The following is a 22415-nucleotide window of genomic DNA, read 5'->3' on the forward strand; positions in this document are numbered from 1 at the left end:
AGCATGTGCTTTGTGTCCTGGTCCTGGATATAAAAGATTACTTTCCCCAAAAATAAAAAATGTCATCATTTATTCACCCTTACGTCACTTCAAACTGGACTTTCTTCTGTGGAACACAACAGGAACGTTTTTTTCCCCTCATTTCATTAAAGATAGGGAGCTTCAAACCTTAAAGGGGTCATCGGATGCAAAATTCACTTTACAAGTTGTTTGAACATAAATGTGTGTTGGAAGTGTGTATAATGATAAAAATCCACCCAGTGGTTTTTTAAAAATCCCTATTTTAAAATCCCCTTTCTCAAATCAGCTGTTCTGAGGTTCCTGTCAGAATGACGTAGTTCTGTACCAATGGACAGGTCCGTGTTTAGTTCTGTCCAATCAGCAAATGAATCCTTCAGACTGCTTTTGGCTGCATCCGAAAACTGAAAAATGGCAGGGAGGCATCAAGGCACGTCCGAATCCAAAGTTAGCTTCACTTCCTGTCTCATGAGATATACCTTCATCTGATCGATTTTTGAAGGCAGCATAGATGTATCCTTCGCTGCCTTTGATATCCCACAATCCTGTGCTTTCCATTCCGTGATGGTTGAGCTAAAAAATAAAGATGGCGTCTGAAAGTTGCGTTTGGTTGCTAGTTTGCATGTAAATGTATATTTCTGATAAACGTTTTGCACTTTTGATGTTATTTCTAGTGAGAAATTAGTATTATAATAATTAAATATTCATTTAGTTCTCTCCAAAACTCGTTCTATTTTGTTGTAGACCATTGAACCGTTACGCTGCTTCAGAAGCTTGTTTCATGAGGTGCCTTCGTGCAAAAACGCTGCCTAAAAAAGTCATTGCCTCTGAAGGCAGCAAGACAGCAAGTCATCTGCCTAAGTTTTTGGATGCAGCCAAAGGCCAACTGGTTCATATTGAAAAGATTCGATTCAAAAGAATGACTAGCTCACAAATCGGATATTTGGAAGGATGTGATGGTGAGTAAACGGTGATAAACTGGTAGTTGGGATTAACTATTCAGAGAAAATCATGTTGCCAAATGTTCTATTGCTAGTGGCCTTCTCTTTAATGAATCACTGAAGTGTGCCACTTTCTCGACTATTTTACAGTTTGATTTGGTGATTGTGTGGCTGTCTGACATCTGTGTGCATTTCATTAGCTCATAACATGGGTGTTTAAACAGTTAATTTTACATATACATTCACTGCATGGAGGGTTTATGAACCCTACTTCAAAGGTGGGCTACTTTTTTTTTTTTTTTTGGTCTCATTCATTCAACAGTTTTGTCCAGGTGTCTTTTAAAATAACCAGGGGGATAAAGCATGAAGTCCTAAAGCAACTGTGAGAATATCTTTCATATTTCTCTCTTGCAAAAGGTAACAAGGTTGATAAAAAGGTTTTTCTCTCTCTCTCTCTCTCTAGAGGTAATGATTATAAAGAACATAGTACTAGGTTAATTTTCCATTTTGGCAGAACCTACCTGAAGGTTTTGTGCAGTGGTTTCAGTGCCAGTAGCGATAGACAGATTGCCACTTGCACCTTGTCAGAAAGACATACAGCCGCTCCAAATGATGTCACTTTCTAATAAGAGCCCCATTCTCTGCTGCCAGTTGGGCATAACTGTTGGTGTGCGGTGAAATGACAAACGTTACGTAATAGAGCTTTGGGACTTGAAGGGAGGTTGGCGAAGTTTTAAAAATATACAAGGGCACCATGAAGTGCAACATGAACTGCGTTTTATTAGCACACAATATACACATTATCCATCAGTTGACGATATACTTCAGCTGCTGCAGGATGTGTGATCAACAAAGTACAAGATGCTAAACCAGGTTTACACAATGAATTTCCGAAGGACAATTATCGGCAAATCAGACACAATCGCTTTCCACTGTTGGAGATATTTTGTATTGTTATAAGTGGTCGAAAAAATACTTCAGCACTGAGGAGTATCAGGTACAGAGACATAAGTTTCACCAAACATAAAAATAATAATAATAATAAAAAAAGATCAATAAATAAATCAATTATATACCATATAAATGTAATAGCTATGTGGAGGCTATGCTTTTTATTTAGCTTTTTGTTCTTTTTAAATTCATTTAACTGTAGCTGGTATTATAACCCTTTACACATTTAAACTCTGAAGGTGTCAATACTGAAAATACAGTAATTTTTTTTTGTTTTATATTTATCATCAATGTTACCGTTATTAGATAAACTCACCAACTATGTACACATGAGTTTGTGGCCATGCTAGTTGAACAACTAAGATTCTTACCCACAATATACAGTCAAAGCACAAAGCGGTCTGGACGTAAACATCTTGTGCTGAGAATAATAATTCCGCAACTATGCATGGTTTGCAACATTGCTATGGAAAACAAAGTACCTATTGGACAAGAAAGGCAATACATGACACACTCTGATGGTGTAAATTGTACATAAATACAGATAAGTCTCTCTCTTATTTTTCAGGGTATCATTATCATTCAATCACGTTTCTAATCCCTTCGGCTCCTTTCGCCACTCTGTGCTCGTTCTACTCCTCCAGGTCTCCAGGCCCAAGCTTTCTGTGCTTCCAGCTCAGTCTCTCTCTTCTTCCTCCTCAGATAGGACGAGATATGAGCTATATGAACAGCTGCTATAGTGTTCCATGATATCACAGTGGGGTCATGGGTCGGGGGGACGTGTCACCGGTGAGGGAAGCAGCAGGAGGCACAGAGACACAGTGTGACCACATGAGTGTGAATAATCCTGTTTGGATGCGTGAGTGTGTTTTCATCAGGGTAGGTGTGTGTGGAGCATGGGTTAGCAGCTTTGTGGTCTTTGTTCCATCGAAAGTCTCTCTCTCTTTTTTTTTTATTATTATTTTTTTTTTACTGGCTAGCTCGAAGAGAGGCGAGGTGGTCACTGTGTTGGTTCTGAGCCCGGAAGCGCAGCCTCTGCTTGTTGGACTTCTTCTGGTCTTTGGTCCGGTGGCCCTTCCCCGAACCGCCTATAGCAAAACAGACAGAAAAAGCTAATTAATCTTTGAAACTGTTTGTCTTGACTGATTGATAGCAGAAAACAAGTAAGAAACACTCTAAATAATGGGCACTGCAATCATTATGACGTCACACTCATTTCTAAAAGCCTTTTTAAATATTAACCAAAAAAACAAAACAATTTCAGTTGCAGAATATTCATGATTAGGAACATAATTAAGCCAAGTTAATCAAATTACCATCCTCTGTATCATTAAGCAAGCACCATCTTTTAAACTAAATTATACTTACACCTACACTAAAAAAAGTCTTTGAAAAAAGTTTTTGAAAAAAACTTTAATAGTTTTTGAAAAAAGTCTCTTTATGGTCACCAAGCCTGCATTTATTTGATAAAAAAATACAGTAATATTGTGAAATAGTATTACAATTTAAAATAACTGTTTTCTATTTGAATATACGTTAAAATGTAATTTATACTTCTGATGGCAAAGCTGCATTTTTGGTGTCAAATTATCCTCTCTGATACGATTTGGTGCTAAAGAAACAAATATTTTTTTTTTTTAATGAACATTATAAATGTCTTTACAGTCACTTTTGATCCATTTGATGCATCCTTGCAAAATAAAAGTATTAGTTTGTGTCTTCAAAAAAAAAAAAATCTTACTGACTTTTGAGGCTGAGGTGTTTTTTTAATTATTTTCACTACAGCTGAAAATGAAAACAAGTACATTAATGTGTTACTTCACTCAATAAGAAAATATATTCTTCCCTTTAACCATTTCTTTTCAAGTCAAGTCAAGTTGAGCTTTATTGTCATTATTGTCATTCTTGCAGTTTCTTAAAGGGTTAAAGCAGCAAGCGAGACCTTCAGCTGCCTGTGAATTATATTTTTTATGATTTAAAGACAGCAGCTCTCCGAGCAGAACCCCAAACCAAATGAACCTTTCCTCACCCCTTCTCCCCTCCTCACACTCCAGCTCAAAAAACATTGGAGCAAAGTGCATAACACTCGTTTACTTCTCAGCCAGGCTTCTCAGACCAGAATTAATGCAAGCCAGGTGTCGTAGGCAAAGCATTCTGGGAAAGGCTGTGTGGCATATCGCACACAACGAAGGGTGGCTTGCTAAATTCAACAGTGGCAAATAAGATAACGAGGTGCGTATGATTGAGTGTGTGTGCGAGTGTGTGAACGTTCGAAGGAGAAAGTGTGACTGAGAGGCACAGAAAATTTGTCAGCAGGGGAAAAACGAGTCAGACTTGGATGTCGGGTGGTATCTGGAATCCCGATCTGGCACACATTCTCCGCTAGCTGTGCTACGGTTCATGAACAGGCTGCAGAAAATAATCTTTCTATAGTTGTATTTCAAGGCCTGGCTCACAGTCTTATTATTACACTTGTTCAGGCCATTTAGCACCACAAAATGAGGCAAGGCAGCATAATGTGTGGTGACTTTATCTCAAGTGGGCCTCTCTCTCAAACGCGGTCCCAGTGCTTGGCTCGCTCGCAGCTGCCCGATTGCCATTCCCAGCCCCACGATGTGAATTCTGAGAAAATGATTTTCTTAAGTGGAAACAACCCTGAGAAAATGCTCTCTTTTGGTGGCACGAGAGAAAAAAAAAAAAAAATGTAACAATTTCGCTTAATCTTCCACCAGCAATTTCCTGCAATTAATACAATCGTTCTATTTTGGGACTGATTTCTTGCGGTCTTGCAATTTGGCAAAATGCAAAAATGTTGTCTTTACACAACGGCTCGTTATGCCTTCAGAAACGCCTCGAAAAGCCCTCGGGGTCCATTTTACTCAGTTTTCACTGAACCGAATCTCCATGTGCCTCGCATTAAAACAACAGCAACAGCGAAGCCGTTGAACCTCTTCGATAAATGTTGCTTCCAATTGCTTCAAGTGAGCTATAACGGATTTACACAATATGCAAGTCCATAATGACCACAGGCAATTTCTTTACGCTTTCCGTTTTAAGAGGCCATTTTGATTCAAAACTGTGTGCTTTATAAACATAGTCTGCAATATGATCAATTTAGAGGCTCACTTTGATGGCAGTAAAGAGCAGGGGTCTACATTAAAAGACCTGTGTTGCAGGCCAGAGCACATGTGTGCTTTCTTCCCAACCATTAGAACAATATCCTGTCTCATTAAGTTCTGTTTATAGTAGTGGAGAGCAGTGTGATTAACAAGGAGAGAACTAAACTTCAGGCAATAGCTGATCAAATCGTTCCAAAGACATCAGTCAAAAAGACATTAAAGGACAGGTTTTTCTAAAAGGTTATTGTAGGAAATATTTGTCAAAGGCATGGCAAGTTACCAGATGGTACCTGGGTACCCGTTTTTGATGGCTTTTTCTGTCTGGAAGTGTCTTCGGGAACATCTTGGAAGTCATTATCAATTTTGACGTCATTGTTATTCAACTAGCATTAATTTGAAGAGTTATCATTAATCTCATTATAGTTCATAAGGGTAATTTACAGTAGAGAGAGTATAGTTCATGACATACTACAGTAAAATACAGTTCAAAGAATCATGGATGATAACATTTCAAATTGGACTGTTGAACCCAGAAATGTCCCTGATTTTATTATATTTTATTTTATCTGTCTCACCAAACAGGGTCGAGTAAAAGTTCCTACAAGCAACAGCTTTCATCTACACGTCCCATCGGATGCTCAAATCATCACTCATTTGTGAATTCTGAGAAAATGCTGATGGAAATTTTATTACTTTTCATAACTGACAGCTAGAGGGCAACCAAAACTAACTGAAAGCCTTATGTCTGTGCAGGTCAAAAAACGCCTGAAATGGAAAATCATATCAAGATGTCTGCAACTATTTAATGTGTCTCAACCTGAATTGATGTCAGGCATACGATTGTTTGAATTAGGGCCTTGTTTGCAGTTTTGATCTAATATTTACAATTAATTGCCAAATCCAACTAGCAAGGTTCAAAGTGTGAGGTCAAGACAGTGCAGCCTTTCGTTACAATCCTACAGTTTGAATTACAGCCGAGAAACGTGAGAGGAAACAATGATGTGTTTTTAGCATTTCTGATTGGGAAAGCTGAAAGCAACCATATGCCAGAATGGTTTTTATCTATAAACATTGGTTTATTTTTCTTTCTTTCTGTTTTTTAGTGGAATTAAAAAAAGAAATCTTTCCGACACTGATTGCTTTCCTTTTGTAGATAAAACAAGCATCTGCCAAAAGACACTCAGTTGTACATGACTCTCAGCATCAAACAAATAAACAAGTTAGTGCTAATCAGAAACAGTGTGCTTGTGTCCGCTCTAATTTTCCGATATCTGCACGGAAAATTGATTACCACTCCTTGGCAACAAAAGAGAGAGCGTTCCCCTGAGTGAATGAGTGTCAAGAAAGAAAAACAAAGAAGAGAACACAGGTGTAAGTTGAAACACATTCTGTACTGTAACTCCGCATGATTTCCTCATAACTTACTTTCTTCTCCTGGCTTCTGCCACACGCATGGATATGATCTGCTGAAACACCTGGCAATGTGAAACGAAGCCCACGGTAAACCGCTTGGGTGGACGTTCTACTCCCGACCACAAATTCCTTCAGCACATGATTTGACACATTATTCTCTCCTTTCAGTCTTCTACCTCGCTCTAACCGCACTGCGTGCCATCAATATAACACATCAGTGTTATCATATAAATGTACAATATCATATAAATGTTAGTTTTCTCTAATCACATGCTTATGAAGCTAGCAACATAGGTTTGATTCCCAGGAAATGCATGAATTTATCAAATACAGTATATACCCTGAATGCAATGTAAGCCACTTTGGATAAAAAAAAATAAATAAATCAATTATATATTATTCTATACCAAATGCATATAAATCAATCAGTCAATAATCATATTTAAATAGGTAAATATTCATACTAAAATGGATAAATTAATATGGCTTAACATATTTTATATTACTTTACACCAACTTAAATAAACAATAATGATAAAACAAATAAATAAATATTGTATATCTATGTACAAATGAATATCGATATTTAAATAGATACATAGTTATTATACTATATTGAAACAGTAAAAAACATTCCTCTTATGCTTTACTTTATTGTAAAAGGCTTCTACAATTAAAAAAGTGCGTTCCAACCAAAACAGTGACAAAATGCATAAAAAGTTCACCTATTCTATCTAGTACTGGCACTGACCCGCTGTCAGAGAGGCCATGACCAAATGAAAAGACGTCCGTACAGCCTTAAAATCCAACCCAAAGTGATTTCATCTGCATGACTCAAGTAGTTCAGGAATCGAAAGGCCTAATCTTATCAGCACAGCATGTGGTTTAAGGAAATCGATGCCTGACCTCAGGAAAGCATTACAAGTGAGCGGTAAATGGGCCTCTCTGCGAAGGCTCTTCTTCTGTTCAGAACCGTCTCATCTTTCAAGGGATCAACAATTAATAATTGCCTGCTCTGCTGCTCCTTAATCTCATCCCCTCCTCCCACTGCCCGCTCAAAAATGGCAAGAGTTAAAGAGAGAATGAGGAGGAAAGACGCAAAATGGAAAGCAGGGTATGAGCTCTCTTGTGGATGTAGGAGATTTATATAAATTTGCAGTTTTGGTGGTCCATCATTTTCATAAAGACACCAAACGCAAAGTCATTATTTGTGAGTGAAGGAGAGGACCGCTGGCGCCAGCAAGATTTGATTTCAGTGGCAGAAATTGGATTAGCAGCCATTAAGGGCCTCCTAACACATACATTTATAATGCTGTGAAGAGATGCGTAACTGCAGCCAGCTTCCCTTGATTTACAGCGTGGACAATGTGTCTGGAAGGAGATCCAGTGAACCTGGCAGAGCACAGAGGGGGAATTCACTAAACCGTTGAGTCACTTTTACACACAGCATTTCAGTGCTAAACCCTGTTTATTCATCACCGCTGCAATCCAGTTTTACTGGTCTAATAGCAGCTAGTTTCTATATAAATTAAGGTAATTATAGATTATGCCTTTTTTTCAAAGGTAATTTTTATAGTGATTAAAGCAGCAGTAATTCATCAGCTATTGGGAGATGAGAAATTTCAAAAAAGCAAATAAAAAAAGATATCAAATAAATTACAGAAAAACTGATATTTTTTATGGAGTGTCTATTTACACTAAGTGCACATAGCCCGCCTTTTGGCAAAGGCTATTTACACTATCTCCACCCACCAACATGTGATTGGGATAGTCAACACTGAAAAAAGACGCTTGATTCACTTCAGTTTCTGTGGCGTAGATGGTAAGGCGTGTGCATTTTGATGCGATCGACCCGAGTTCGAACCCGCCTTTTGCCAAACGATTTTTCTCCTTTTTCAAATATCATATCGCATCAGAAAGTCATTTAATTTCAATAAAAATGAAGGATATAATCAAAAAGTCTAAAATAAAGTATCAGGTAGGGTTAGGGTAGGTGTAGGGAGGGCTTTATTGTCCCAATAAGGTGGCATCCATTTAATAATTTGAATTAAAACTACACTCAATACATTATTATTGCACTGTTTTATAATGTACTACAATACTGAGGTGCAGATAATTGCCACTATTTGCAATAAGTAGTATATAAATAGCAGAAAATCTTGCTATTTTAACAGTGTAAATAGAATCTATAGCTATTTGCACTTAGTGTAAACAGCATATTAAAAATGCTGCTATTTTCACTTAGTATGAATAGAATCCATTGCTATTTGCACTTAGTGTAAATAGTATCTATCGCGAAGAAAATATGCTATTTGCACTATATTGTAGTATCTAAAATAAAATTGCCAATTTGTTATTTGCTTTAATTTGTCATTTATTATTTTCCAACAGGCATGTACTTATGTCACATATACATTCATAAATTAGTAAATTCATTAAAAAAAAAATCAACAAATAATAAATGCATATAAATATAACAAATAATAATTTGAATAATCGTTAAATATAAAATAATATGGTGATAACACCAACATCTAAATCATTACATTAACATGAAGAAGTAAAATACAAGTTCAGTATTTTAATTATAATATATGTCATACTTAAAAATACTGCCATCTAGTAGGATCAATTCAGTAAGTGACTCACATTGTGTAGCTAAACACTTATGTGTAGTTGAACTACTTTAAATTATGATTAGCATGTAGCTTAGGTTACAGTATTAAAGCAGTTTCTCCAACACTGCCCTGAGAAGACGATCCTTTATAGGTAGAAGTCCATCTTGTTAACCAGCTGACAAGAAGCTTCTCTGCACAGTGTCACTTAGCCTAACAAGGTTACTCTGGATCATACCTCTCTCCCCCTCTCTCTCTCTCTCTCTCTCTCTCTCTCTCCCTCTGAAGCGCTGCTTACTATCAGGAGGAATGATTTAAAACACATGCATTCTGAACTCAAAACTAAAGTTGAGATTAGGTGAGTCATTACTGTCTTAACTCTGAGCAACGGTAGAATTGTAGAGATTCAGGAGCAGGTGAGTGTACCGCACCAGTTCTTTGAAGATATCCGTAAAAAATCATGACCTTTATCACAAAAACACTGGGCCAGAGCTGAACTAAAAAAGATTGAACACATTATTTTTAATGCATTCAGAGTTTTCAAGCTCAGATTGGGTTATTATTTAAGACTGATGAAATTTGAAATGTATTTTTTATTTAGTGTAAATGATTGACTCAACTGACCCTTCGCAAAAATCCCATCCCTATCAGATTCGGCATCATGATTGGTCAGATCGCTGTCAATCAAACTCCTAGTGAAGGGTCAGTTGGGGCCCGCATGAGCACTGCATCCCCACATCTTGTAGCCTATATGTTAACTACAAGGCATCTAATCGTGCCTGCATTTAATCAGTAAATGAGGATGAATTTCAGAAATGTAAATGCTATTAAAATTGTAATTTATTAAGAATAGTATTTTATCAAATAAAATAAAATATAAATATTCAATGAAAAAATTTAACACAAAATATAAATTGTAATACTACAATTACTAAAACTAAATAAAAATACTAAAGCAAAATATAAATAATAATACAAATGATAGAAAAATCACATACAACTAAAATTACAATGATTAAAATGATAAACTGAGTTAAAAAATAATTTATTTGTTTTATGATTTTAGTAAAACTATCAAAGCATTCCAAAAATAGGATACATTTTTGGGGGAGAATAATTGCAAAAGACAGAGAATATATATTGAATATACGTTGAAGTGTATTTCTTTAAACCCATTGCCCAATGTGTATGTGTGTGTGTTATGTATAAATACATTTATAAAATTAAATTTAAACAAATAAATAAATAAATTATCTTTTTAAACAAGACAAAACTATTTTCCAATGGGTTAGTACTAATAGTACTTTTAAACAACTGTTAAATACTAAAGCAAAAAAATAAATTTCAAAAATACATATTAAGAAAATAATACATGGAGCTATCAATCTATTCATAAATCAGTCAATCACCTGCAGACGTGAGTGATGCCAGCTGCCGTCTATGCCACACACAGAAGCTGATATGCCTGCCACCGCAAACCCATAGAGAAGGCTGCAAAACAGCTTCTGTGGTCACCTATCTCCCTGCCTGACTCACCCCCAACATCTGGGCTTAAGTACATAGAGCTGTAGTCTCGTGTCCCTCAGAAAATGAGGCATAATTAGCTTTAGTTTCATTTAATTACTGCCTAAATGTTATGTTACATTTCTGACGAGCGACATAAAAAGCTTCCACAGCTTTATCAAAGAGAACCTCTGCGCTATTTTAGTGAGCATCCAACGCTATTACCAACCAGCACTGAGAAAATGGCAATAGGACGATAAAAAACATCAAGGGAATACCACATATTCATAATTTGTGTCATATGTTACAATTTCACAAACGCATAGTTTCTGATAAGGCAAATGATGGCTATAGCCGAGGTAGAAGTATTCAGTTTTTCTGGAGTCGCTTAAGTGTATTTAAACCTCAGCGCGGCGCTTTGATCTGTCAGATTTACGTAAACATCTGTTTCGTGCTGATAGAACGGAGGAATGATATACTAGCAGTGGTTCTTATCAATTCAGCTATCGTCAGAGGGAAATAACTGATGTGTTGCATTACACGCCCAGGCATTTTACGATGAACATCTCGGAATGTTCAGTGTATTAAGAACATCTTTTGTTTATAGTACCAAAAAGGCGGTTGCTAGAATTAGCTTATAATTAAGGCTTCTGTCTTCACTGCCTTACAAGCTAGCAGGAAAATATCTCGTCCCTGGAATCAATCACTTTTCGCTTGCTCCGGCAGTGCGAAATATTTAACTGTACAATTACTGTATGTTTAAAAGCACATTTTCATGTTTGCCCTGAAAATGGAGAGGAAGAAGAAAAATTTTAACAGCTCTGCCAAGGATATGACCTCGTCACACTACAATTACACAAACTATTTGATGGAACATTTGTTTTCCATTTTACTCCTGAAGCTGCATTTCCTGCGAGTGCTGTGGGTGATGGGAAGTACGACCTGTAAGTGTGTGCGTCACGGCAAATGAGAACATCGTAGCCCCCCTATATAGGGGCCAAGCCTCAGATTTTGTCATGTACTGTACATATGGATGCAGAGGTAATACTATTTTACACCACGATGTGCGGTTGTGTTGGCAGGAGAGCGAACGTTCATTGTGAATTTATGGGAAACATTTGGGGCCACCACCACTGGGGCTTTTCAAACTGAGATTCATGTTAAATTCATACAATCTAATCTGTTCCGTATATAAATACACACCGAAGTGCAGCCATACTATAAAGCAAACCTGTAGGCTACATCTTGAGCTGAGAACGTACCTGTCATAGCCCCGTCTGGGCCATATGTGTTTCTGAGCTATACGCCCGGCAGTTTCAGATCTGTTTGCTCCTTTGGGATCTTCTGGAGGATGTAAGCGGAAATTGTGCGGCATGATGTGTTCTTAATATCTCATTTCAGAAACAAGGCCTTCGGTTTCCATCTTCAATGGGGAACGGAGAGGAAATCTGCCTCATGTCTCGAGGAACCAAGCGGGTTTCTACATAAAGAAGAAGTGCCCATGAGGCAGATGGGCTGTGCCAAATCAGACAGGCTTATGCACAAAAACTGAAGATAGAAGTGTGTGAGCGTGTGTGTGTTTTGGAGAGGAGGGATCCTCTGTGACATACTTGAAGTCAAGGGCATCACACCTGCTCGCCTTTCCTCAATTCATAAAATTCCCTTCAAAGACTATCATCTGTCTAAACGGGGTGCTTGTATCCTTTCGAGACGACTTGACTTTAAAAAAAGAGCAATACAAAACTTCTGTACTTGCATCTGTGGGCCTGTGGGGCTGTGAGGTTTGTTTTGAGGATCTAGGTGCAAAGGTTCCTGTCAAACCAAAACCACTCACCTGAGTGAAACTGACAGCTTTTATCATCTAGCGATGGAGCCCCCCTCAACTCAAACGCCCCAGTGCCAGTAATTCCCCTTAGTTCTGCTAAAGTACTTCTGCTAAGTTCTTTCAAGGCCCAACAAGGTCAGGGGTTTCACACCACAGCAATGGTAAGAAAAACAGGAACATGTCAGGGAAAAGATCCAAAAGTAACTAGAAGGTAGCAGGGATTTGTCCTACATCCAGGTATTAAGTATAAGCACTGGGATATGGAGTTTTGGGAACTGGATAAACGTGGAGAGGCAAACAAACCAGCTAAAAAACGCGGAGAAAAACACTGAGGATTTCTTTCATTGCCGTAAAGCAACTACACTGAAATTACAGTACTGAATAAAATCTGCATAAATTCAGCATAAAGAAAAGAGTTTCTACCAAGAGCAACTGCACCATTTAGACCAGAAATTTGGGGTAGATTTTGTAATTTACAGCCAGGTTTGGGCAAAATTCTATATTGAAATTTTGGCACCCTTTCAATTTCTAAGTGTGAATTTCAATCAATCAATCAATCAATCAATCAATCAATCAATCAATCTATCTATCTATCTATCTATCTATCTATCTATCTATCTATCTATCTATCTATCTATCTATCTATCTATCTATCTATCTATCTATCTATCTATCTATCTATCTATCTATCTATCTATCTAATTAATAAAATATTTTCAATAATTGATTTTTTTTTTTTTTTCGGACTTTTAATTACCTGTAGCTACTTCATTACATTTTAAATCCAAATTCCCCATCCTGTTTGTTACTTTAATTCAAATTCTGGAATTGAACTGGAATCTCAATATCTCAATTCAGCTCTGAATAGTGCACATTCCCGTTTACAACCCTTCTGTTTATTTTGGTGCTTTTACATGTAAATCGACACAGTCTCTTTTGGTTATCTCCTACTGTGCGTATGCAAGCTTCGATGTCCAAACACCTAAAACACAGGAATCTTGCAGCAAACGACACTTTGTTTTGTCTGGGTGTCTGTTTCGTTGGTCCAAGACTCTGGATGTGAGCAGGTCAGAAGCCACAGCTTCCCTCAGTATCGTGAGGCTCTGATTACAAGCTGTGATGTCTCAATAAAAATGCCCGAGAGAGAGAGAGGACAGAAGATTTTAGCGGTTGAGTTGGTGCAACTGTGCACCAGATGTTGAAAGTCATACCCCGCTCCCAGCTAGGCCCGAAGAGGGGGTGGTCTAGGCCTTGCTAGTGTCCCACTGATATTGCGGGCACATGAAACGGAACCTCAGCATACACACTATCAAAAGTGGAGCTTATACATTAGTGCTTATGTGTGGGAATGTATGAATGCATGTTTATTGAAGGTTGTGTGGAGGAAGTGTCTTGCCTGTCATGTGTGATGTGTGTACGCCTGTTGTGTGTGTCTGTGTATATGAAAGCATGTGAGGGGCCTTGCGGAAGGACATGCAGTGGGCTACGCAGATGCCTGGAGGACAGAAGAGCCACATTCAAATGGCAAACACTAAATGATTGCAGCCAAATTAGAGTGATGATAAACGGATGAAGCTATCATGAGACAGAATAACTGCTGAAAGTCATGGTCGCTAGAATGTATATTGAGAAATAAACATGGACATGGACTGCCTTAGGTTGTCTGTAGCTCAGCTGAAAGAAAGAAAGCAAGAAACAGACAGATAGACAGAGAGACAGACAGACAGAGAGAGAGACAGACAGACAGACAGAGAGACAGACAGAGAGAGAGACAGACAGACAGAGAGAGAGACAGACAGACAGAGAGAGAGACAGACAGACAGACAGACAGACAGACAGACAGACAGATAGATAGATAGATAGATAGATAGATAGATAGATAGATAGATAGATACCAATCCCTCTTCTACAGCACTCCACTTCTAAATTTCATGCCTGTGGTATGACGACGGATTCTCCATATAAAATTAGGTGGAATCATGGGGTGTTTCAAATATTGCTCTCTGAAGACAGTTGCTGACAGAATGACAGGGGCCGTATTTATTTTGGTCAGGGAGCAGGGCACTTTTTGGGGAGTTAATCAGAGACTCCCCTCTCCCCCCGACAAGGAATGTAACTGTGAAGAAATAAAAAAAGTGAAAAAGACGGCCAGGGACCAGTAATGACTTTCGCTCCCTGTGGAAGATTTACCACTGGCAGAACTCCTCAGAGACCACAAGAATTTAGGCAGAGGGTGCGACACAGACTTTAAAGCAGGTGAGAAGTTGCTTGAATTGATCCGCTGCCTGACTGACAGCTATTACTTTTACATGGTTTTTAGATGTCTTCAATGGCCTGGTCTCTCTAGTTGTCATTCTAAAAGCTGCAATTTTCTGCTATCAGGGGGGCAATCAAATAACTTTCAAGTTAGAGGGTACCAAGTTAGAGTGAGATTGAGACTACTTAAGATGCTCAAGCAACACGTGCTTATCATGTTAGCAAAGTTAGCTAGGCAGGGGTGCGTTTCCCAAAAGCAATTATGGTCGCAAGTTATGTCGTTACCAATAGAGTTCAATGGGACTTACCACCATAGTTAGCTAACAATGCTTTTGGGAAACGCACCCCATATTGCTTTGATTATTTCTTATCCTCCAAAGTCTTAAAACCTCGTAGATGTCGAAATTATAAAAATATAATAATTATTCTTCAAGAGTCAAGACACGGTTTTCTTTTTTTTTTTTGGCTTCCATGCAAAAGTTATACGTTATCACTTAATCAAAATGAAATCATTGCTCAAGCCACTTTGGGTCAGGTAAAATAGACAGAGGACTGATTTTAAATGATAAAAGTGCCAAAAATTATTTCTTGAAATCAGGCACCATTAGAAAGGCTAACCAAAAAAATCAATATCTCAACAACTTGTTATGAATAATTCAATACGAATCATTAAAGATCAATAACTATTGACAAACAGCATTTACTGTTGACCTCACACCAGATGTCCATTCTCAGACACTTCATCTTCATCTGGACATTTACTCTTGGCAGACACTTCAATCCAAAGTGACCTACAAATGACAAACGGTCTGAAAGAAGTGAGCAATTAATTATACAGAGCCAATAACATTAGCATTGCAGCAATGCAAAATTTAAAAAAAAGACCAAAAGAGTACAAATGAACATAGAGGGAGGATATATGGGAGCTGCTGTGTGAATGTAGAAAAGCATGTTGGCGGCGAAACAGCGGCCTCCTGCTCCCGTGTCAGTCCTGCGGAGTCAGCTAATTAAAGAAAGATTAGTCCATTGGCACACCAGTCACAACAGACCTGGGTGCAAGGCACGGATAATCACCCAACACGCCAGCCAATTAGTGAGCTCCACTTGCCCTGGGAAAGCAGCGCACACTGCGCTCCTGCTATATCCAATGATAGCCCGCAATATTACCCAGGCATAATTCACCATTTATCATTCCTGAATTTCAACACCGAGTCAGGATCTCATCGGGAGTCGTCATCTGCAGATCACTTTCTCCTCCAAGAGGCCCAAGTTTTAGTGGGAAGCGCGAGGCAGCCTGACAGTTATTAAATAAATAAGTGCAAACACACACTCTCGCACTCAGCAGCGGTGGCGAGAGGCGTCCGCTATTTGTTTTGGAGGGGCACTCGGCACAGGACGAGTGTAAGAGACTCACATAAGTAGTGAATTAGTTGTCTGTGGAAGCTCGCATCTGTAGCAGGAATGTTTGACACTCAAAAGACGTTCAAGTATGGATTTAGAATTTTGGAGTTTTCCAAACTAAACACAGGCCTTGAATCAGATCACGGCGCGTAATTAAAATGTTCAGAGGACAAGGTTATCCTGCCAAGCCCCCAAATTCAGTCCGCTAACTAACCACAAACACACCAGTGCTGCGCAAAGCCGTGCACACATTAAAACGATACTCCGCCAGTGTTTTCTCTGTGGCACAGAGGGCCATGCCTTGCTGCGGGTCTCGTCCTGCTTCCCTCAATAACAGATTAAAGGCAATTACTCCTCTGTGGGCATCACTTTACCATAGTCTCCATCTGGCTCCCAGACTGACAAGCACAGGATTGGGGGGGGGGGGGGGGGGGGGGGGGTCTTTCACAGTGCCTACTGGTGGCTGGATATTCGTCCATCCTCATCTGAAGAAGGGAAGGCAAACAGCGCCTCCGCAGTCACTGATCTCTCTACAACTTCTGAGTATTAGATTCATGATACAGGAGGGCTAGCCATACTGTGTACACGTATTCAGAGGGGGTGAAATATTGTTCATTTAAGGCCCTGTGGTGCAAGTGCAAATACCAAGACAACATATACAATAAACAAAAATGATAGTTCACCTATGTGTTCCAAACCTATATGACTTTTTGAAACACAAAAGATGAGCCGTTTTTGTCCATACATTGAAAGCCAATGGGATCCAAAATCGAGGTTTAATTAATTGAGGATTCATATTTCAGTCCTGCTCAAGAAAGATGCTATGCCGGTCCTGCTAAAAATAAGTTTGATTTCTTTCCGTTCCCACTCACAACTTTTCGTTTTGTCCTGCTCCCACCAATCCTGCTGATTGAGATTTAAACTGATTTTTCAGTTTCGTTTCAGTATGAAACCACTTTCCATAGGCTATTTTTTACAATACCCACACACAACAACACATCTGACCTTATCTTGTTGCATTTGTCACAGCAGGAAAAAGGAAGGTGGCTTTTTTCAGAATATCCAACCCTGCACTTGTAAACCGCTTATTTTTTTGCTATGCAGTTGATGAGTAATTTTCTACCTTAAAATATAAAATGGTCCCACTTTATATTAGGTGGCCTTAACTACTATATTCTTACATAAACAAATAAGTACAAATGTACTTATTGTGTTCGTATTGTGTTGCAAAACACTTTTGCTGCTATTGAGGTGGGATACGGATAAGGTTAGGGACAGGTTTGGTGGTATGGGTAGGATTAAGGGTGGGTTAAGGTGTAAGGAACGGGTCAACAGTATAATTACATTTACTTTACATTTACATTTAGTAGACGCTTTTATCCAAAGTGAATTACAAATGAGGACAATGGAAGCAATCAAAATCAATATGATATGCAAGTGATATAACAAGTCTCAGTTATCTTTACGCAGTACATGTAGCAAGGTTTTTTAAATTAAATAATAAATAAAACAGATAGAATAGAAAAAGAATAGAGCAAGCTAGTGTTAGAGGCCTTTTTTGTGTTTGTTAATTGTATAATAAATTAAAACAAAACAAATAGATAGAATACAAAGAGATTAGAAAAGCTAGTGTTTTAAAATAAAACAAGCAGTAAATTAATAGTACAATGTAATTATAAAAGTAATTACAGAAATTAATTATAGATGTAATTATATGCAAATTTTTAAAATATAAGTACAATGTAAAAACGTGTGTACACAATAAGTGCAAAATTATTAATTCAAATAAAAGTACATAGTATTTAAGGCCATCTAATATAAAATGAGACGCATAAAATAAATTTGAGTAACTTTATATTTTGTGGGAGTCCCAAAGGTCACTTCTTTTCCCACTTCCAGCTCACATATCAGTAACCCCCCAGTCCCCCCCCCCCCCCACTCAGCAATTCAGTTGCCTCGGGACTCCTGCGGGAATGCAGACCTCCAGTCCAAAACAATATTGGACCCCAATGACCCCACTGTGAGAACAAAAACAGACATTTTTCAAGATACCTGGAAAAGAAAGTCATAAAGGTTTGGACCACACAGGTTTACAGTACATCTATTTTTAAGTTCAAATTGCAAAACTGTTTGCCACCTGTTTGCTACCTCAATTAAAAAATAATAATAATAATAATTAAAGGGATTTTCAAATCAATTCACCTCTTGCAAGAAGCCAAAATGGCAGGATGTTACATTTAAAAATGACAAAGGATCATCAGTTACCTAAGAAGGACATGGAACTGTCACAGATATCAGGGCATATAGGAAAAACTATATGTTTCTCCTGTTTCAGAAATGGGAAATCAATTACACCATGCCTCTTTGGCCCTGAGCTAGAATCTAGAAACCACAGAAAATCGTTACGAGAAGTCAAGCATGCATATCACTGTGCTAAGCAGTCTCAGTTGTTCCTGAAGTAAAAAAATTTCCCGATAGAACTACTCGTAAGTGGCACAGACTTGGTTATGAATGCACCAATATGCCATTCAATACACCATTTCTAGCTGTCTGAGAATCTGAAAGCTGCTTTGCCACGAACAGCAAAGTTATCCAATAAGTCTCAATGTCGTGTTTGTGTCTGAACCTCAGTCACACTAAATCCAATGTTAGGGAATTACTACTAGGATTAAGGAGACGATTGGAGGCAATAACAGTCTGAGTTGTTTACACAACATTTAATACAATTGACACTAAGTAACCTGCTGCTAGTTGGTTGCAGAAAGGCAGAGGGATTTGTGGAAAACCTTTGTGCAAGGAACGAAGAAAAATCTATCCTCAGAACAGTGATACTACTGACAGATGCTCCCTGCTGGAATATCACTCTACAGAGCACTTCAATGGCAGAATAGCATTGTTCTCTCTCTAGCCTGTCTGGTCAGTCTGTTGATTTGATGACAGGAGCTGGGTTAGGTGTGAGCTGGAGCTCAGCAGGCATTTCATTTTCACAAACAGCCGGGCGACTATTAATAAATTGTGTTTACGGCCCACTCTATACACCACCCTGAGGAGTCCCATCACGCTGCCAGAAAGAGGCAGTCTAGCCTACTGGGAGAGAGCGTCGGCCCGGCAACCAACTCTCAGATCCTAAGTAGAGAAGTGAACAATGGTGATATTCAACAATAGTTAGCTACAATACTGATTTAAAGGCAGCGTATGTGATTTGGTTCAAAAACATTCCGATAGCAATCACTAAGTTAAGTGGTCTAAATGTATTTATATGTAGGCTATTTATATTGTCTGTGGAAGGCGTAGGACCATAAAATGTTTGTCCAATCTAATCCTTCGATCCGAGGACTATGATAGGCTATCCTACCTGCCTGTCTATGTATTTGCAAAGCTCTGCGCAACCTGTTGCAAACCAAGCAAGAATGGAAGGCGTTATTATTGTAATATTATGTGCTTTGTACTGTAATGTTTTCTCACCAGTGAACGAGATATGAGGTAATCTGTCAGTTCTGCATTCAAACCTTCACCAATGCCGTCTCTCATCTTGTCACTGGTTAGCCTCTGTTATTTGCAGCGAGGGTGGGATCTTATGCTTTCAAAGCTAGCTTGCTATTGCTAGCCTCTACGAAATCTCCTACCTTTAAGTTACACTATCCTCAAGACAACAAAACATTTCTTGAGTCGAACATGACTGAAAGATATTCACTCGAAACTCATTTTAGCTGATTCATTCAAACTAATGAAGTGAGTCATTTTTTGTAAAAAAGTGATTCATTAAAAGTACCGGTTTATAAGAGTCATTTATTTGTGAAACAAGCACAGTGTATCACTGTATATGTAATGTTTTATCCTGCATATACTTTTTAATCATTATGTTTATTAATAATATTAATAAATTCATTAACATTATTTAATGTATTATGTATCATGAACTAACAATGATTTTGTTTCACAGCATTTATTATTATAGCTAATATTACTTTTAGTATTATTATTTATCATATATTATTTATTTACTGTGTCTATTTATTTATTTATTTAAAGAATCTGCTTTTATATGATGTTCATTTTAAAGTAACTTTTCTTTTTAAAGATTTATTTTTGGCATTTTTGCCTTTATTATGATAGGACAGATCAGAGCTGACAGGAAGCGAAGTGGGAGAGGGATACTGTAGGGAGCTGGGATTGGTAAAGGTCCTTGAGTCGGGATTCGAACTTGGGACGCCCGTAGCGCAACGGCACTGCATGTCAGTGCGCTGCCCACAAAGCTTTCGGTGCCAAGTTAAAGTAACTTTTACTAACCTGAAATGTTAAAAATGTGTTAGTAGGCTATATGGTAAATTAACATTAATTTTAAAAAATGTTGTAAAATATTGTTTTTATTTTAATGTAAGCTATTGCATTATTTAATGTTAGCATGGTTTTCAACTGAGAGTCATTAAGTAAAGAATCACAATGAATCACAATTCTCCCAGCCCTAGTAATACTTGAGGTTCTCAAGTAATACTAACCCTCAATCTAAAGTAACTGCACATATCTACAGAAAAAAAGGGCGTACTACTTATTGTTGCACTGGTGCATTGAATAATTTAAACTACTGGTGTCCAGATGTTTTCATCTTTTCTTAAGTCGCATCTGCATCAAGTTCAAGCTAGGGCTAAAGGTCTGTAAATGATGTCCAGTGACATTAAAGCTCATAGAAATGGAAGCTGGATGATCAGATAAACAATGCCAGAAATGCATTCACATGTAGAATTGCTCTGATGTTATTTACCTTCTCGTATTTCCTGCCTATGTCTAATCCATAGCAATCTGCAAGGTCTGCTGTTACGTAATCTTATACCTATTTCCACAGGTGGGTGTCTAGTATCTGATGTTATGTGCATTATGGTAACGGGGTCGTATTCTAGCACACTCTCCCACAGTTACCTTTTGCCTCATTTTTCTTCTTATGTAGAGAAATTTGCATACATTTGAAATTTGCAGGGCATACATAAACTTACACATGCGTACATGTTTATAGTCTGGCTGTAATCCTATTTATGTCTCACGAAGTAATTTCTTATACTGCAGAGAAAAGCAGTCGTATTAGGTAGCATTCAGGGACTTATTCACAAAGTCTTTGGAATCCAGTGTAATGTAAGAGGTCAGTCAGGGGCTATGTTATCCTGGCCTTTCGTTTAAGACTCTCGACCACTCGTCTCAGGTCACTCGTGCACAATAATTTCTCTACACTGGGATGTAAGACAATGACTGTAACAATGTTATTTCTATAGAATATCTATCGAAATTAGCATTATGTCTCTAGTAAATTCACTAGTAGTCCCTGAACACCAGTTCTAGTGCACTGCCATAAATACAACATACAATACGATCAGTGTTGTAAGATTTATAGTCAGATTGTTTAGTGAATCAAAAACACACAGTGAGAACACAGCCTGATTCACTATCAAATGACACTTATGAATGTTTCTTTTTAGTGAAACAAAAATATACCTCACAACCCATGTAGTCCAATTCACTAACAAATGACTCTTACAAGACGGTTCTTTTTAGAGAATCAAAAACATAGAGTGTTAACAGAGTGAGTGACATACAGCCAAGTATGGTGACCCATACTCGGAATTCGTGCTCTGCATTTAACCCATCCAACGTGCACACACACAGCAGTGAACACACACACACACACCGTGAATCACAAGTTACCATTATATTCAGTGATAGCTGTATCGAAAGTATTATGTCAATATCATTACTGACTGATCGTCCACGTGACAACTTGCCATTAAACATTTCTTGGTAAGTTCAAATGCTACGTACTTTAAGTATTTCCTCAAAGAGGTAAATTCTGTTAGTGACTCATACTAACCATATTACCAAGTAGGACTTCCATAAACTTACTTGCAAAGTGATTTCTAAAGGTAACAAAGGAACAGCTTCACTCCGTGTTCAGTAAAGACTTTAAAAATGGCTCACTGACCTCAGATGAGATAATTGAGACCACTAACCATGAATCACAATGCCAGTTTTTAATTAAAGATGACTATAAAATACTCTTGGAAAAGGTCAAGAGGAGCTAAATTAGGGAGGGAAAAATTCCTGTGGAGAGAGCCAACCTAGGGTACAGAAGGAAGACGTGCCAGAAAATCACTATTTCCAACCTTCCTTCCCCACCTTACAACCACTGGATGGGGAAAAGGGCCATGTGACATGTCTGAAACATATTCAGTCCATCAGCAACCCTCTAAAGCAACTGTCAGAGAGTCTATGTACAAATGTAGGCCATTTTCTAAGTCTTACAAATGATTTGAGTGAAGATGAATGGATTCCGTTTTAACGATGAACTTTTCAAAACTGGTAATAGCTCATAGAGCAAAATTCAGTG

At 38.0% G+C, this 22415-nt stretch overlaps 1 protein-coding gene across 1 annotated transcript in view; it reads right to left on the minus strand.

The window, feature by feature from the left end:
- Window positions 1–1716: 1716 nt before the first annotated feature.
- The window catches only part of LOC306887336 (R-spondin-2-like), a 55030-nt gene continuing 34331 nt past the window's right edge, over window positions 1717–22415 (minus strand). The window contains exon 5 of the mRNA XM_079444992.1: window positions 1717–2998. Coding sequence (XP_079301118.1) covers window positions 2880–2998 — 119 coding nt within the window. The 3' untranslated portion in view covers window positions 1717–2879. The remainder of the gene's footprint in view (window positions 2999–22415) is intronic.

The sequence above is a fragment of the Barbus barbus genome (genome assembly GCF_936440315.1).
Source record: "Barbus barbus genome assembly, chromosome: 21".
In the NCBI taxonomy this organism is placed as follows: Eukaryota; Metazoa; Chordata; class Actinopteri; order Cypriniformes; family Cyprinidae; genus Barbus; species Barbus barbus.